This window comes from Barbus barbus (genome assembly GCF_936440315.1).
Source record: "Barbus barbus genome assembly, chromosome: 48".
In the NCBI taxonomy this organism is placed as follows: domain Eukaryota; kingdom Metazoa; phylum Chordata; class Actinopteri; order Cypriniformes; family Cyprinidae; genus Barbus; species Barbus barbus.
The window spans coordinates 15,879,838-15,898,468 of NC_136726.1; the positions used below are offsets into that span (position 1 = coordinate 15,879,838).

Genomic DNA, 18,631 nt, shown 5'->3' on the forward strand with positions numbered 1-18,631 from the left:
TAACATGCTGAAGTGTTGTTAAATACATGAAGACAAATTTTTATAGGCTTTATAGACGGATAAGTTGAGAGCAGTGTTAATTTTGACAGCAAATTTTGATTTAGTTTTAGTCATAGTCTTTTGACTAAAATGCCAAATAGTTTTAGTCATATTTTAGTCATCTGAATTGTTTTTAGTTTTAGTCTCGTTTTAGTTGACTAAATATCATAAGATTTTTAGTCGACTAAATCTACAGTAAATTTAGTCGACTAAAATCTAATGGGTTTAGTTACAGTGCATTTATTAAGCATTTCTCTAAAATTTCCAAACTCATTATATAGGTTTGATATTGTTTTTTTTATCATGATAGACTGCAATTTAACTGCGGTGACACACAACATGCCTTTGATAAAATTAAATAAAACCACTTCTCATAAAGAACAAGAATATGCTCTTCTTTTTAATGAAATAGCCTACCAATGGTTATATAGGCTAATTATGCATTCTTTATAACAACGTGTTTATCATTCTTTCAAGCAGACATATTTATTTCTATAAATAAATTTAGATTAATCTTTAGGGCTACTAAAGTTTTTCAGTCAAGAGCAGTGAGTGATTGTATGTCTTTCTTTTGCTTGATTAACATCAATGTTAGTGGAACGCGTTTATAGTTTAAAAGCAAATAGAAAGTCCTATTTTTTATTTCTTTTCTTTATATTTATTTGCAGATTTGCACATGTAGGCTACAATGTTTAAAATGTTCATGACATATGAAAAAAAAAATATTGAAATTTTGAGCAGCTGCATGTTTGAGCACCTGCATTCCTCTAGGTCAAAGATGAAAAAATGGGATTTACAAAATAATTTTGACTTGAGTTGTTTATTAATGATTAATGTCTCTATTGAGAGAACATGCTATTTTTTAATGTTAACAGGTTTACAGTGTTATTACAACATTTAACCACTTTTTATTCATTTAAAAATTGTGAAATTCTTTCAAATTTAAATCTTGTACAAGAACTACAGCAAAAAAACAGTTTTGTTTTTTGTAGTTTGCTGTTTTTCTAAAAATATTTTAGAAATTGTATTTGAATATTACCAGTATTAACTTCAATGGATTTCATTAAATTCTTCGAACACGACTACTCAAAACGGTCTAAATTTATGAAACCTACACATTCAAAACATTATTACTCTGACATTTTTAATGTAAATGTTAAGTGTCAGTAAAATGTTTAGTACTGTAATGTCTTTCATGACATACATTCGCTGGCGTGTGAATAATCTGGTCAGTGGGAACCCTGTGATAAGCAATCGCACACCTCTTCTGAGTTTACTGGATCTACAAACAAACACAAAACTTCTGGTTGAATGTAGCATGTTGTTAAAAAAAATATTACAAAGATGGCATTCTAATTTACACATATATAGGCTACGTGTGTGTGTTTGTGAGAGAGAAAGAGAGATTGTATCAGCTTAGACATAGAATGGCATCTTTGATGATTTTTTTTTTTTTTAGGAGAGAACCATAAAATTGACCATATCCAACCATGTATAAAAGGCTATTAAATGTAAATATGATTTTGACATTATTCATCTTTCACAATAAAGGTCCTTTCTGGAACTTTAGGTTCCGTGAAGGACCTCTGGCTGGTTAATCAGCATATTGGTTTGGTTCTGGCTTCTGTTAATCTCTCTAGGCTATATATGTTTTGTTGCTTACCAGAGAATACAAATTTCATTGAGGAACATGCAAAGGTTGGTATCTTTTGTTTCTAATTTGAACCATTTTAATCACTTCATGTAACTTTGTGTCTTATTTAGTCAGAAGCAAAACTGTACTTCAAGAGAATTTATGTTGAGTCTCAGAAGTCCAGGCCATCAGCAGGACCAGCCCGAACACCAGAATACACAATGTTCTCATGGTTTCTGATCTGCAGGCTTTGGTAATGAGTTTTTTTGGAGAAATCTGAGTGAATTAGAGTCTGCTTCTCGCTTTAAATCATTTCCCAGCGTGATGTTATAGAACTCAGATCTGAGGTTTGATAAGCAATCGCCCACCTCTTCTGAGTTTACTGAGTCAGTGTATCAGCTTAGACATAGAATGGCATCTTTGTAATGATTCATTTTTGTTTTGTTTTTTTATGTAGGCCTATATGTATTAAATCCTATTTTATAGAAAGGGCAATTTATGCATTTAGAAACAATATCTTTTTCAGGTTTGTATTTATGCAAACATGTTGCTTTGTTTATGTATATACATTAATTGAATGTAATAAGCCTACATGAATATGCGCACATTCAAATGAGTCTGACACCAGGTAATCTCATTGCATTTTAAAATTTATTTGCATAGATTGAGCGCTAAATGAAGACAGTTTAACATTCAGTTTCTTGCCATATTATTCAGGAGATGCAAAAAAATACATTTAATAAGAAAGGACAGTTATATGCTTGTATAAAGCAGTAACAGTATTATTTTGGGCATAATGTATTGCGTTTTTATTAACGAAGCTGCTTCTCCATTACGTTCTTTATCCAAGCCTCATCTGGTTTCACACAAAATTCGGTTCTAGGTGTCGTAACCCTGAGGGAGGAGAAATTCACACGTTCACATTTTGCTAGCATGCACAAAATTGTTTTTTATCACTTGTCTACAATTTAAAAGGAGCAGTTTTTCTCAATGATATATTTTAGTTAAATACTTACACAATGCCAGCGACTGGGCAATGTGAACTTGTCTTCAGAGCACTCTTAATTTTTGAGGCTGGAATTTGAAAGTCGATAAATTTGAAGCAACAATTCTCAGGAACTGCATGAGCAACTGCTGTTGGTGAGATAAAATAGATCATGATGTATGTTTTCCTGGAGAGAACCATAAAATTTGGTTCTGGGTTCTGTTAATCTCTAATATGTTTTGTTGCTTATCAGAGAATACAAATTTCATTGAGGAACATGCAAACGTTCCACTATGGTATCTTTATTTTCTAATTTGACCCATTTTAATCACTTAAACTTTATGTACAACTTCATGTCTTATAAAGATAGCAATTTAGTCAGAAGCAAAACTGTATTTCAAGAGAACTTACGTTGAGCCTCAGAAGTCCAGGCCATCAGCAGGACCACCCCGAACACCAGAAACAAAGAAGATGCCCTCATGGTTTCTGATCTGAAGTTGATTTTCAAGCTTTGATAATGAGCTGTTTCAGTTGTCTGAGACAATCCTAGTCTGCACCACATTTTTAAATGCTTTCGGACGTGATGCTAACTCAGATCTGTGGTTTGATAAGGAAGTGTAGTGCAGTCCCCCTCCCCTTCATCAAAGCCCACATGGAGAATTACATTTGCTATACTGGGTTTCTCTGCTTTTTGCAAGCAGAGATGGTGAGAAGATAAAATACATGTGTCAGAAGTTTACAGCACATCTGTAGACAGTGCAGTTTTTGCTGATGCTCAATACAATAAATTTAGAAAAGATTTTTAAACTTGGGTAACGATTGTGTAAAATAACATCTGCATTCCTTTATGTCCAAATCACAGAAGGACTGATTCTTCGATTCTATGCGACATATTCACTTTCCACAGTCAGCATTTGAAAAGGAAAACATGACATGGTTTTTCAATATGCAAATATTAAACTAGAATGGAAACGTGTTGTAGTGCACAATGGAAATGCTTTGTAATAACTTCATGCATAATTCATTAACACAACATTTAACAGATTTCATAATGTGAGGAAATCTTGATACAAATATAACTGTATTATATAAATATTGTATGTATTATTTAATCAAATGTAAATATTTGCCATGTTCTAGCGAATAATTAAAAACATGATATATGTTTAATATCAGCTTTAATTAAACTTATTAAAATATTGTAAATCTTAAATATTTTACATCAAAATATTATAATTATTATTATGCTAATAAGTTTTTTAAACACAAAATGTAAATTATTTTAAATTTCTATAATCATTAATATGTTTTACTTATTTAGTGTGTATACTGATGTGAAATTATTTTTTATCAAGATCCCAAGTCTTATCTCATTTGTTTTCATATTGATAGTGCTGTTAACTGCTTAAAAAAATTATTATCATTATCAAACATCTGTCTGTTTGTTATTGATCTGTTGAATCTGTTATGATCTTATTTGCATAATACAATTTTTTCAGTGTTTGGCATTTAATGCGGTGTCCATATGAGGTTTCAACTTTTTTTTTTCTTGATCTATTTAGGATACATATTACAGGGTCGTTCTTCTAGAAACCATGGAAAGTCATGTGAAGTAGTAAGATGAAGGTGATGCATCTCAGCAAACATCAGCTCAGCCTGATAATGATCAAGATTATCGTGTTCTGCACTTTTGGCCTGTGGTTTTTCTTGTACAATGTGTACCCTCATTTTCATGTGCAGTAAATAGCACACATGCAAATACTCTACTAGAATGTGTAAATATGTATGAATATGTAGATATATATGTCTGTATCAGTCACATAATATTTAGCTTACAAACTGTACGTTTAATTGTTTTCAGCAATATTCATGATACATTTGACAAATACGCCAAAGATTTGATAATTGAACAGAATAACATTCAGACCTGCTAAAATATTATTACTAATCTAAAATAGAGTGAATGAAAGACCAGACTGATTCAGCAGAACATCAAAACCTCTTAGGAAACCACCAGCAGTGTGTCATTTCTATATCTTTAGTAACTCACGAGAAACGTTAACTTGCTTTGTAAGTGTAAAGTTTGACTCATTTTGATGTGAGGTACATAGTGTTATATATAATATGATCAAACCCTTATTAATCACACAGACTGTGAGATTTGAATCACTCGATTGGACTTTCAGGTTTTCAGCATGAAGTGATTTAAAAGTTTCTTTATATGATTGCAGTACAAAGGCATCCACTTAATCTACATTCATTTTGAGTATTTTGTATTAAATTCCCCTTAAATAATTGGTTTAAAATGTGTTTTATTTCTTCCATAAGAGCAGAATGGGCAATTCAGTTCACTGGAAAAGACACATATAGATCAAGACCATCCTTGTTCTGAGAAAAACACCCCTCTGAAACTGTCACCTACATTTCACAACTGTTCTGCGGTGGATATTTAGTGCACAGCGATTTTGGTCTTAAAGTTTGCACTCCCTTCATTCACTATACAGAGTGCAATTCAGTGTACAGTGTGAAAATGCTATTTATTACACAGCAATTTTGGGTGTTGGCTATATATATGAATGTATGTATGTACAGTATAGTATATATATATATATATATATATATACACACACACACACACACACACACAAATGTACAAATATTCATTCATTACTTCATTAATATAGGTTATTAATTTTAATTCTATTTCTATTCTATATTTTCATCTAAATACACAAACACACAAACTAAGTAAGCCATTACAAATAATGCAATAGTGAAAATACTGATTTTTATTCTGCTTTTTTTCAAAAGTAAAACTTTCATTTTAATTACTGATTTTTTTATTTTAATTTTTTTATTACTGAAAAATGACTGTTCGAGGAGGGCAAACTCTCTTTGTGCTGGAATAATCAGGCCCCGTTATCACCGACCTCAATTATAATAACCTGAAATGAAAATGAGAGTCGTGGGCTGTATATAAACGTTTGCATTCAGCTTTTTAAGGGTGTAATGTTTTTGTAAATTGCTAAATCATTGAATCAACATTTAATCATTATATTATTTGTTTATTTTTATTTGATTTCTGTCTATTGTTATTTACTATAAAGTATTTTCATCTATTTAAATAATAATATAACTGCAGCCATCAAAAGTTATGCAATATTTAAAAATAGTCACTGTTAATTTCAACATTTACTAAATGATTTCTTTTTATCTAAATTGCTATATATGTCAACATTAAGTTGTTAATATTAATTCACTAACATGAATAAACAATAAACAATTTTATTTTTACTAACTTACATTAACAATGATAAAAAAAATTGCTTTAAAATATATATATAGGTTAGGTCTATTAGCTCATTAATACATTTACAAATTTAAACAAATTGGACCTTACTGATTTACCTGATTTAATTATGTAACTATTTGTATACTCCTTTCGCTTTATATTTATTTAGGAGTCGTACCCCCGGTTTCATAGACAAGGCTTAAGCTTAGTCCTAGACTAAAATGTAAGTCTGAGCTGTTTCGACTGAAATAAACTTGCACTGACTGATCTTAAAACATATCGGTGCCTTTGTTTTGTCTCAAGATGCACCCAGTAATGTTTCTTTCTAAGCATGTTTATAAAAAATACTTAAATGTCCTAATTGAACTATGGCCTAATCCTGGCTTAATCTAAACCCTGTCTGTGAAACCGGGCCTTTATATCTCCGCAGTGGTCTAGTCTTCAGCTCAGCCGCACCAGCAGAGGTCGCCAGTTAAACCAGCTGCGCTTTCTTTCTCATCCTCTGCGCATGCGCAATCCCGCAGGATCAAACCTCTGCTTTTCCGCGCCGCCGAAACGCCGAGCCGACAATGGCACAACTGGTGGGACCTTTCCGCAAAGAGCTCGCCGACTCCCTGTCCTCCTGCCGGGTGCTGGTGGTCGGCGCGGGAGGTATCGGCTGCGAGCTGCTGAAAAACCTGGTGCTCACCGGCTTTAAGAATATAGAAGTGGTAAGTTGGAGGAAGGCGGACTCTCTTTGTGCTGCATGAATCAGGCCCAGTATCACAGACCTTCACTTATAATGTTCTGAAATGAAGATGCGAGGTATGACTTGTATACATAACTCGTTACAGTTAGTTTTATAAGAAGCAATTCCTTTCGTCCCATTGTAAACAAATAAATCAGCCCTTTTATTTCGCTTCATGTTCTATGCGATACAATGTCCCTTGAAAACATTGACCAATGCGGCCACTTTGACCTCAAGTTGTCCCGCGAAATTGGTGCGTTTTCGAAAAGATTATTCTAAAACGAACATTCTAAACCTGATTATATTTAGTTTTGATAAACAGCAACTTACCGTTGTCTCCAAATGTAACTTTGAGACAGCTTCTACTATGCTGAAGTAATGAAGGTTGATATTATATTATTTTGAGCCATTATTAATCTTGAACACACGGTTATGAAACTACAAGCTGATTATTAATGCAGGTATTTCTACATATAGCCTGTGTAGTTTTCAATAAACCGTTTAGTGGACGAAATCTTGGTAACAGGGTTGAGGTAAGATTGTAATCTGAGGAATATAAGAAGCATAAAGTGATCAAATCACTCACTTAATTGATATTGAAGCATATGACCTGCAAAGATGATGATGTTGATATCAGTGTTTTTATTCATGCTATTAAGTGTTAAAATGGCACTATTTAATGAAATGGATAGCTAAAATAAATATCAACCAAGTAATAATAAAATTGAAAACAATACAAAATTTGGAAAATGCCAAATTGGCAATTGAATAATGAATTATGCTGTTTTAGTAGCGGTCTTTAGTAGAGATTTAGGGTACATTTAAAATGCATTGTGGTTTCATTGTGATATCAGAGTTTTGCACTTTCTTTAATGATTACAGTAGTGTAGTGTTTTTTCTTTCTTTCTTTGATTATCCTCTCATGGAGTTTTTTTCTTGTTTTTAATTATCCTCATTTTCAGATTGACCTGGACACCATTGATGTCAGCAACCTTAACAGACAGTTCCTGTTTCAGAAGAAACATGTTGGAAAGTCTAAAGCTCAGGTAAATGCTATAACTGACTTCAACATGTGTAAACCCCTTTATTTCTGAAGCATGTTTTATTAGATTGTGTTAGTTTTAACCGTGTCAGAATTTTGTTAAATCGTTTGAAGAGATTAAGCCAGATAAGGTTTTAGAGTTTTTAGTAAAACTAAATTAAAAGCCTATTATCAGAAGTGGGTAGAGTAGCCAAAAACTGTACTCAAGTAAAAGTAAAAGTACTTGTAGAAATATTTACTCAAGTAAAAGTCTGAATAGTTTGAGTACGAGTAAAAAAGTATCGGATAAAAAAACTACTCAAGTAGTTAGTTACTTTGGATCATTTACTGAATATAGTCTATTTTTATTTAGATATTTAGATACAATTTACACACACATACACACACACTGCCGTTCAAAGGATATTTTTTAATGTAATTTATTTCAGTGATGCAAATCTTAATTTTTATTAGCCTTTACGCCAGTCTTCAGTGTCACATAATCCTTCAGAAATCATTCCAATATGTTGATTTATCAATGCTGTTCTTTTAACCTTCTATTCATAAAAAAAATCCTTAACAAAATGTCACAGGTTCCAAAAAAAACTGCAAATCCCTGTTGAAAAAAACAGCATATGCTGTATGTTTTGAAGCATGGGATGCTGGTTTAATGGTCTGACCAGCACATGACCAGCTAAGGACCAGCATAAACCAGCAAAAGACCAGCACCCCAGCTTCAAAACATGCCTGACTAGCATATGCTGTTTTTTTTTTCAACAACACTGATAATAAATCAATACAGGTCCTTCTCAAAAAATTTGCATATTGTGATAAAGTTCATTATTTTCTGTAATGTACTGATAAACATTAGACTTTCATATATTTTAGATTCATTACAACACAACTGAAGTAGTTCAAGCCTTTTATTGTTTTAATATTGATGATTTTGGCATACAGCTCATGAAAACCCAAAAATTTTTAATTTCTCAAAAAATTAGCATATCATGAAAAGGTTCTCTAAACGAGCTATTAACCTAATCATCTGAATCAACTAATTAACTCTAAACACCTGCAAAAGATTCCTGAGGCTTTTAAAAACTCCCAGCCTGGTTCATTACTCAAAACCGCAATCATGGGTAAGACTGCCGACCTGACTGCTGTCCAGAAGGCCATCATTGACACCCTCAAGCAAGAGGGTAAGACACAGAAAGAAATTTCTGAACGAATAGGCTGTTCCCAGAGTGCTGTATCAAGGCACCTCAGTGGGAAGTCTGTGGGAAGGAAAAAGTGTGGCAGAAAACGCAGCACAACGAGAAGAGGTGACCGGACCCTGAGGAAGATTGTGGAGAAGGACCGATTCCAGACCTTGGGGGACCTGCGGAAGCAGTGGACTGAGTCTGGAGTAGAAACATCCAGAGCCACCGTGTACAGGCGTGTGCAGGAAATGGGCTACAGGTGCCGCATTCCCCAGGTCAAGCCACTTTTGAACCAGAAACAGCGGCAGAAGCGCCTGACCTGGGCTACAGAGAAGCAGCACTGGACTGTTGCTCAGTGGTCCAAAGTACTTTTTTCGGATGAAAGCAAATTTTGCATGTCATTCGGAAATCAAGGTGCCAGAGTCTGGAGGAAGACTGGGGAGAGGGAAATGCCAAAATGCCTGAAGTCCAGTGTCAAGTACCCACAGTCAGTGATGCTGGTGTTGGTCCACTGTGTTTTATCAAGGGCAGGGTCAATGCAGCTAGCTATCAGGAGATTTTGGAGCACTTCATGCTTCCATCTGCTGAAAAGCTTTATGGAGATGAAGATTTCATTTTTCAGCACGACCTGGCACCTGCTCACAGTGCCAAAACCACTGGTAAATGGTTTACTGACCATGGTATTACTGTGCTCAATTGGCCTGCCAACTCTCCTGACCTGAACCCCATAGAGAATCTGTGGGATATTGTGAAGAGAAAGTTGAGAGACGCAAGACCCAACACTCTGGATGAGCTTAAGGCCGCTATCGAAGCATCCTGGGCCTCCATAACACCTCAGCAGTGCCACAGGCTGATTGCCTCCATGCCACGCCGCATTGAAGCAGTCATTTCTGCAAAAGGATTCCCGACCAAGTATTGAGTGCATAACTGAACATAATTATTTGAAGGTTGACTTTTTTTGTATTAAAAACACTTTTCTTTTATTGGTCGGATGAAATATGCTAATTTTTTGAGATAGGAATTTTGGGTTTTCATGAGCTGTATGCCAAAATCATCAATATTAAAACAATAAAAGGCTTGAACTACTTCAGTTGTGTTGTAATGAATCAAAAATATATGAAAGTCTAATGTTTATCAGTACATTACAGAAAATAACGAACTTTATCACAATATGCTAATTTTTTGAGAAGGACCTGTATATTAGAATGATTGCTGAAGGATCATATTTCTCTGAAAACTGGAGTAACAGCTGATAAAAATTCAGATTTGCATCACTGAATTAAATTATATTTTAAAGTATATTAATTGTTTAATTATTAATATTATTAATATTATTAATTATGTATTATTTATATATGTATATAATCTCTGACACGGAGAAGAGAGAAATCTCCTCACAAGACCGCTACAGAACATGATTCAGCAAAATGAACAAATATAGTCTTTATTTCTGCAAGAGTAAATATTGTGAAAATATCAATGTTAATTGTGTCTAAGCAGTTCCTCCTGGAACTAACGCGGGTTTGGCGGGTGTTCATTTCATACTCTGTGACAGCTTAATTAATGAATAAATTCTAGATTGTATTTAACGTATAAGGTACATTTATAACTAACTGGTAATGTCATAGTGGTATCGTGTAATGCAATCGAATCTATTCCTGTGGAACCGACAGCACTGTTCATCTAATAAAGATCTTCATAGCTAGCAAACCATAGCCTTTGCAGATTTGCTTTCACCTGACTGTAGATCCAAAGCCACGTCTTCATCGCTCTTGATGTTCTTAAACTTTCTGTTATCTGAGAGAGAACCGCTTCAGACGCGGCGCGTGTGGCAGGGAACTGAACGAATCATTCAAACTGATTCACGAACCGATTCACTGGTTTGCCAACTGGTTTGTTCGAGCCTTTAAACAGAATTGACTCAAAAGAATGAATCATTCGCGAATGGGCATCGTTCATTGCCCAGAGAAAAGTAGACGGCGCGTTTGGAATAAACTGAAGCATTTTTAACTTTATTATTACGTATTGCAATAAGATAAAGTAACGAGAGGAGCGTCGCCCACAGTAACTAAGTAAAAGTAGCCTACCGTTTTTTCACTAAAAATGTACTTGAGTAAGAGTAAAAGTACCCATTTTTAAATATACTCTAAAAGTATTAGTTACCCAAAAAATGTACTCAAGTAAATGTAACGAAGTAAATGTAACTCGTTACTACCCACCTCTGCCTATTATAATGTTATACATTTTTCTCCCCATGAAAATTCAACACATGTGATTTAGAAATCAGACATTGACGTATTTGCATGTTTCAGGTTGCCAAGGAGAGCGTGCTACGGTTTTGCCCATCTGCGAACATCACTGCCTACCATGACAGCATCATGAAGTGAGTCCAGTTACATTATTACCAAGATAAAGACTTAGCGTATGAACAGTGATAATGCATTTCAAAAGACAGTTTGTCTGTGGATACTATATAAAGCACTAATTAAAGGTCAAAAAGTTTGATGTTCAATTTTTTATTTTTTGCTTTGCAGCCCAGATTACAACGTGGAATTCTTCCGAAATTTCCAGCTTGTCATGAATGCTTTGGACAACAAAGGTATGAATTTTTCAGCAGACTTTGGTAGAAGGAACACTACCTTTTTAAAATTTCCATCTAAATGTGTCTTTTCTGTTGTCCTTGCAGCGGCCAGGAATCATGTAAACAGGATGTGTTTGGCTGCTGACATTCCCCTGATTGAGAGCGGCACAGCTGGCTATCTGGGACAAGTCACAGTTATCAAGAAGGCAAAGCTCTTCTATTAAATCAACAACTTCTGTTTGGCACATGTTGCTGTATTCATCTCAAAGTCACGCTGTTGGCATTCACATTTTGTAAATTTCCAAATTCCAGGGTCAGACTGAATGCTACGAGTGCCAGCCTAAACCTACTCAGAAAACCTTCCCAGGTTGCACCATTCGCAACACGCCCTCGGAACCCATTCACTGCATCGTGTGGGCCAAATATCTCTTCAAGTAAGTTTTCTACACTAATACGTCTCTGTAATTAAACTTGGCTAAGTTCTGGTAATTAAACTTGGCTAAGTTCTGAAATTGTCATTTATATTGTTTTCCATATTCAAGGATGTCATTGTTTAACATTTTAATGCACTTTGCACAAACAATACTGTTTGTAAGGGAAAATTCACAGGTGTGAATTACTGACAGTGTGCGTGTGTGAATTACCTGTGTCTGTGCAGCGTCTCTGTAATTATTGTGAAGCTGCAAGTTTAATTACTTCGGAAACATTACCATGGTGTTTGTAGCCTTTTAGTATGCTATCGCTATTTTATTAATAAATATTGTTTTTGGTCCCATTGACATTTTCTGTGCTCCTGAATGTTTGTGTGTGTGCACAGAGCTCAGTGATATTCATGTGCTTCAATACAGTTCATTAGTATAGAACAGTGATTAAACTGACAAGACTTTTTCCCGCAAAATACACATCAAAACTACAGGTGGTCGAACCATTACCACCTAATCACAGTGACTAAACTAGGTCCCTATGAAATTAAATTTAACTTTTTTCCAAATTCTGTTTTAATTTTTCAGAATTCTGTTTATGGCTTTAAGTCTTAATAATCAAAAAGGATGTGTGATCAATTAAATGTATAAAATATAAGATTTAATAATTTCTTAAACTTTTAACAATAAGTCTGTTTAAATTTTTTTAAATTGTTTAAAAACCACACGCCCACGCCGGAAAAATTGGCTAGCCCTGGATAGTGTTAGTATTACTTTGAGAAGTACTTTTTGCTGTACTTTTTTTTTTTTTTTTTTTTTTCTGTCCATTTCTTTACAGCATTTTTATTTTGGTGGGTTGTAATAAAGAACTTTGAGTTTCTCTGCCTCTTTGATGCTAGTTTTATCAAATGAAATGGTGTGTGAATGCGATTAGCTTTATTTTGAGAGCTAATTCAATTATTGTCCTCTGCTGACATGCCATATTGAATTGCCTCCATAGTCAGCTTTTTGGCGAGGAGGATGCGGATCAGGAGGTATCGCCCGACACAGCTGACCCTGAGGCTGCTTGTGAGTATTCACACCTGTACAACAAATTATTACTACTTCAGTGGTCGACATTCTTTAAGGTGTTTGGATGAAAAATGCATGTGTGATTTGGTTTATCAAAGGACTAAACTACCTTTTATTTATGAATGGAATTTTGTTCTGTCAAGTATACTGCAAGTTTGAATTGGGACCTTTTGATTACAACATGTTTCTGGGATGTTTATTGACTACAGGGAACCCCGTAGATGCAGAAGCCCGAGCTACAGCCTCTAATCAGGATGGAGACATCAAGCGAGTGTCTACTAAAGAGTGGGCACGGTCCACAGGTTACAATCCTGTTAAACTCTTCAACAAGGTGCAAGTTCTGTTACATACCTGGCATTACTTCATTACACAGGCTGTTCTTTTACAAATAGTCTAAAAGTGATCATCTTGTGCTTCCTTTCAGCTTTTTAAAGATGACATCATGTATCTGTTGACCATGGATAAGTTGTGGAAAAAGAGAAAAGCCCCATTACCTCTAGACTGGACTGAAATCCAGCAGATTGGTGTGTATTTAATTTGGAATTATTGGAATATAAATAATTCTGTTTAAAAGACATGTTAAAGAGAGTGTGTTGTGTGTATGTGTGTGTGTGTGTAAAAGAATCTTCTCAGGAGGAGGCCTGTGGCACAGGTCTGAAGGACCAGCAGGTGTTTGGTGTTCAGGGTTACGCTCAGCTCTTCCACCGCAGTGTAGAAACACTCCGATCTCAGCTGATAGAGAAGGGTGAGGGTGCAGAGCTAGTCTGGGACAAGGTGAGAACTCAAAAGACAAGCAATGTCCTATATACACAGTTTATACAGTGGTGGCCAAAATTGTTAGAACACTTGGCATATTTAAGAGGTTTCAGTTGTTTTTGTTGAATCGGTCATTACAATACCCTTAAAACAAACTATTGCCGGAACTACCCGTGATGGAAGGAATCTGCTGGAACATTGAAAATGATGGACTGTCTGGACCTCGACCCCATCGAGCAAATTTGGGGCGAGTTGGAAAATAACAGATTGAACAGATCTATTGTACATTCAAAGGAAAGAATCAGGAAATATATTGGCACTATGCCAGAGAGATGTGCTGCTGTTATTGTAAAATGTGGACAAACCAAATATTAAAGTTACAAGTGGATAAAAACAGTTCATAAACTTGTTTCATCTGATATTTGTTGTGGTCATAGCAACCATCTGCATGTTTCATGAACATTATGAAATTAAATCGGATCAATATTTTTAGATCTGTCAGGCGTTCTAACAATTTTGGCCACCACTGTACCTTCATTTTGTCTCATACTGTAATTCATATAATTATTTTTAATTGATACTTATTTAGCTAGGACACAGTGATAAAGTGGCAAAGACATTTCTAATGTTACAAATTATTTCTATTTAAAATTATAGCAGTTCCTTTGAAATTTCTATTCATCAAAGAATTTTGGGGGAAAAGTAGTGAAAAAATAGTGATGTTCAGTGTGAACTCCCTTTATTTGTGCTGCTGATTTCAGGATGATCCTCCAGCCATGGACTTTGTAACAGCAGCCGCAAACTTGCGCATGAACGTCTTCAGCATGAACATGAAAAGCCGCTTTGATGTCAAATGTAAGTGTTTGTATGGCTGTATTGCCACTGTATTGCCTTGACTTAAATGATTCATAATGATCTTTTTAGTTGGTGTTTAACAGTATGATCTAAAATTATATAAACAGTATTTTCTGCAATATTTTTTTAATGCTTTATTTACCAAGAACTCAACTTCAAGTTGTCAATGTGTTTATAGCCTTGGCTTTAAAACAAATAAACAACATACAGTACTTCATAATCAATTGTTTCAATAAAAAGTTGGTTCTGAATTGAATGTCTTTAAACTATGTTGCCTTCTCATCTAGCCATGGCAGGAAACATCATTCCAGCAATAGCCACCACTAATGCCATCATTGCTGGTCTCATTGTTCTGGAGGCGCTGAAGATTCTCAACTCAGACTTCGACCAATGTCGCACGGTAAACTTGCGGTGTTACTGTTTTGATGCTTTGAAACCCATCATGCCATCATTACATCATGTCTAATCTAACACATCTCTGCATTTGACTTCTCACTTGGTTTAAGGTAATTACATCTCAGCAGTAGTTTTGGTTGTAAAGACTTTATTTTGACCTTAGCTTGTTTTTGATCGTCTTGTCAAGTGGTATAGGTGGGAGTTATTGGGCTTGGCCTTGCACTTGTGGTCTTTGCACTTGTCTACTTACATGACATATTTCCTGTATTTGGCCCAAGTGTTCAAGTGAGCATGAAGACCACAAGTTTGTGTAGGAATTCTGATTACTGGATGGGACACACCTATAGTGTTATAAAAATGCAACCAATAAAAACACTTTATTTTACTACCAATTTACATTTAATCGAATTATTATTAATAATTGATGTACTTTGGAAAGGTTTGGTGACATCTCGCAAGATATCAGCAAAAACTTTATTTATTTCCAGAATATGATGCATGATGGGATACGCTTAGCCTTGAATACCTCTTCGGAGTGGTATTCAGGATAGTGGATATAGTATGCATTAAGGGCACTGTGCGTTTTTAAGACCTGAGACAATAGCCGCGTTTCCATTACAGATCTGCTCAAAAGATTTGCGATATTTTATAAACGCAGATAAAAAAAATCTATTGCGAATTGACTGTGTTGCCATTTACTGCGACTAAAACATAATTTTTACTCTCGCGATTAGTCGTGGCAACGGCTGTTGGTAGGTTTATGTATTTTGCAGCCAGCGCACTAGCCATTCATTTTAATCAAAGGAGACGTAGGCATGGATCATCAGTAAAGAAGCACAGAGATTTGCTTCTGGGACACTTCTTAAATGTACCTCGGCGCAGCTGATTGAAAACTCAATCATTGACTTGAGTGGCTGCGATCAGCGCCGGTGGCCGTGTTGGAGCCGTAATACAGTGTAAATAAGGGGTTATCCAAGCATTAATGGCAAAGAAAACAAGGAAGGAACGGTGTTTTTTGAGGTTATAGTACATTAAAGAATGATAATGTGACTTGTGGATGCCAGGTGACCTGTTAATGTGAATTTGCACACTTCCTCATGCCTATGGCCCATAGCCTTATTCCTCTGTTGTTGTGTTTTTTTTAAAGATCTTCCTGAATAAGCAGCCAAACCCCAGGAAAAAGCTTCTCGTACCGTGTGCACTGGACTGCCCCAATCCCAACTGTTACGTGTGTACCAGCAAACCTGAGGTCACAGTCAAACTTAATGTGCACAAGACCATTGTGCAAGCTCTTCAGGACAAGGTACCAGTAATTTATTTAAATCCAAAAGCTTTGATCTTTGTGTGATCTCCAAGAGATTCAAGTCTGGATTTGAACGTTTGAGCGTTCATTTATGGTGTTGCTTTTTCAGATACTGAAGGAGAAGTTTGGCATGGTGGCACCAGACGTGCAAATCGAGGATGGAAAAGGAACGATCCTCATCTCTTCAGAGGAAGGAGAGACTGAAGGTGTGAATTAAGTCAGCCTCTAGAGGGCATCTTTCTCTACTGTAACATCCTCTGAGCTTTGTTTTAATGCGTTGGTCTCTCTGTTTCTCTGCAGCAAACAATAACAAATTTTTGTCCGACTTTGGGATTCGGAATGGGAGCCGCCTTCAAGCAGATGATTTCCTACAGGATTACACTCTTCTAGTCAATGTAATTCACAGGTCAGTGTGGCTTCATTTAGCTAAGAGGATGATTTGGGTTTCTTGAATATTAAAATGTATCTTGCATTTATTGCAGCGAGGAATTGGAAAAGGACGTTGAGTTTGAAGTAGTGGGTGACGCCCCAGATAAGGCGCCTGCACCAAGTGCCCCAGAAGAAAGGAAAAACATTGCCAACGGTAACAAAGATTCTGCCCAGCCGTCTACCTCATCTAAAGGTAAGAACAACATGGATTGCCTGCAAAACATCCGTCTTTAAAAGAAATAGTTCACCATAAAATTGGAAATGAGCAGCTTGGACATTCTGCTAAACATCTCATTTTGTATTTTGCGGGTGAGAAAGTTTCATTGCATTTGAGTAATGTACTTTTCTCATGTTTACAGCAGCTGCAGAGGACGATGACGTTCTTATCGTAGACTCAGACGAAGAACCGTCCTCGAGCACCATGGAAGCTTCCCAGGAGTCTAGTAACCGCAAGAGGAAGCATCATGATGCTGATATGGATGATGCTGCGTCTAAGCGTAAACGCCTCGACCAGCAGCCGACTGATAATGAAGACATCATCGCTCTAGACTAGCATCATTCACAAGATTTCACCTGCCCACAATAGAGGATTTTCCTCCCGTTTAATTTTTGTACGGTTTCTCTTACCAAACATGTAAATATATCTGTACGATATGGTTCAAGCTCAGTGGAATGTCGTCTTTTCCTTCTGTCCTTTGTTTTTTGGGAACAGAAAACGACTGAGTTCTGAACTACACTCAGTTAGGTTTTCCTCAAGATGGATAAAATGCTTTTCAACTTTGTATTTTTTACAATGCGTGTGTCCTCGTTTTTTGCAGTGTTTTCGAAAGGCTGACAAAAGTGCTCACGGTATTTTGATGCATTTTTTTTTTCATCTTGAAAACCAGATTCCATATTTATTACAGGTTGTTTTTGTTGACAACCTTAGTAATATTTCTGATCACCAAATCATTTTACAGTAACCATGTATTACTGTATGATGGCTGGTATGTCTTCTGTTGCATTGCTTCCTTTTTTTTAAGAAAATACAACTATTTACATCTTTGTTTCATTCTGATCATTTTAGTCTTTACTTGGGTAGTATAAATGAGCCCATTCCTCATTTACTGACCAAACTGAGCAGCTGAATAAACTAGGGCATCATGTCACTTAACGTTTATTTACCATGAAAGCGTGGTCTTGAAAGGGTACAATGTCCTAATTGCACTTTGTTTACATTAGAATGTTTGAAGTAAGAACATTCTGTTTTCACGCAGATGTCCGAGTCCACCGTTCACGTGGTATTTGTTGTCAGTAGGGTCATCTAAGATGCTACATGACACGTTAACCCTTCCTTTAGTTGGCACGTCAACTGAAATGCAAAAGTTTGTCATTAGTTGCAAATTTTGCAGTTTAGTATTTGGTCAAGATACTTTTTTTCAGTGTGATATGAGTAAATATTTTTGCACTGTAGAGAATTCTTCTACAGACAAGGAATTAATACAATCTCGTGTGAAAAAAAGAAAGTCACCGCTTACAATGAATGGCCGTTGAGTGGTTGTACACTAGTTACTGAGATGCATTATGGGATTGAATCTGTGCACTCCATAGTGGCCACTATGATTTCGGTCACTACCACGAATGTCTGTCCCCTTAAATTGTAAACTAAGCGTTGTTTTTTTTTTTTTTTTATGAATCGGTTCACATAACTGGTTTTCTGAATTCACTTTTCAGCACAATTCGAACTCACTGATAAGTCTTTATTAAGACGTGTTCGTTTTCCACTATTTTAATTTTTTTTTGCTGTTCAATAAAATAACAAAAAACAGCAGTTTGTTACACTCTCTCTCACACACACACACACACATATATATATATAAAAAATAGTTTTTCCGATAGGTTTTATTAATGATGTTTGTATTTATTTGTAATCATCTATCCCGGTT

The 18,631-nt window shown here is 35.5% G+C and overlaps 2 protein-coding genes across 3 annotated transcripts; one reads left to right on the forward strand and one right to left on the reverse strand.

Annotated features, from left to right (window-relative positions):
- Nucleotides 1-2,335: 2,335 nt before the first annotated feature.
- ccl33.3 (chemokine (C-C motif) ligand 33, duplicate 3) lies at nt 2,336-3,225 on the reverse strand. The gene is made up of 3 exons (XM_079411739.1): nt 3,069-3,225; nt 2,689-2,806; nt 2,336-2,566 (listed from the first exon to the last, which is right to left on the reverse strand). The coding sequence occupies exons 1-3, from the start codon at nt 3,217-3,219 to the stop codon at nt 2,485-2,487; spliced, it is 351 nt and encodes a 116-aa protein (XP_079267865.1). The 5' UTR covers nt 3,220-3,225; the 3' UTR covers nt 2,336-2,484.
- Nucleotides 3,226-6,469: 3,244 nt separating this feature from the next.
- Nucleotides 6,470-18,494, forward strand: LOC306866422 (SUMO-activating enzyme subunit 2-like). 2 transcript variants are annotated; one of them, XM_079411627.1, is made up of 17 exons: nt 6,470-6,659; nt 7,639-7,722; nt 11,206-11,276; nt 11,428-11,492; nt 11,580-11,680; nt 11,787-11,908; nt 12,897-12,964; nt 13,177-13,298; nt 13,392-13,491; nt 13,590-13,741; nt 14,485-14,578; nt 14,866-14,978; nt 16,122-16,277; nt 16,387-16,483; nt 16,578-16,683; nt 16,760-16,899; nt 17,066-18,494. In XM_079411627.1, exons 1-17 carry the CDS (start codon nt 6,519-6,521, stop codon nt 17,257-17,259), a joined length of 1,926 nt encoding a protein of 641 aa, XP_079267753.1. In that variant the 5' UTR covers nt 6,470-6,518; the 3' UTR covers nt 17,260-18,494. The 2 variants fall into 2 exon arrangements, with proteins under 2 accessions (XP_079267753.1, XP_079267754.1); XM_079411628.1 differs by having other exon boundaries at nt 6,479-6,659; nt 17,069-18,488.
- Nucleotides 18,495-18,631: the final 137 nt, after the last annotated feature.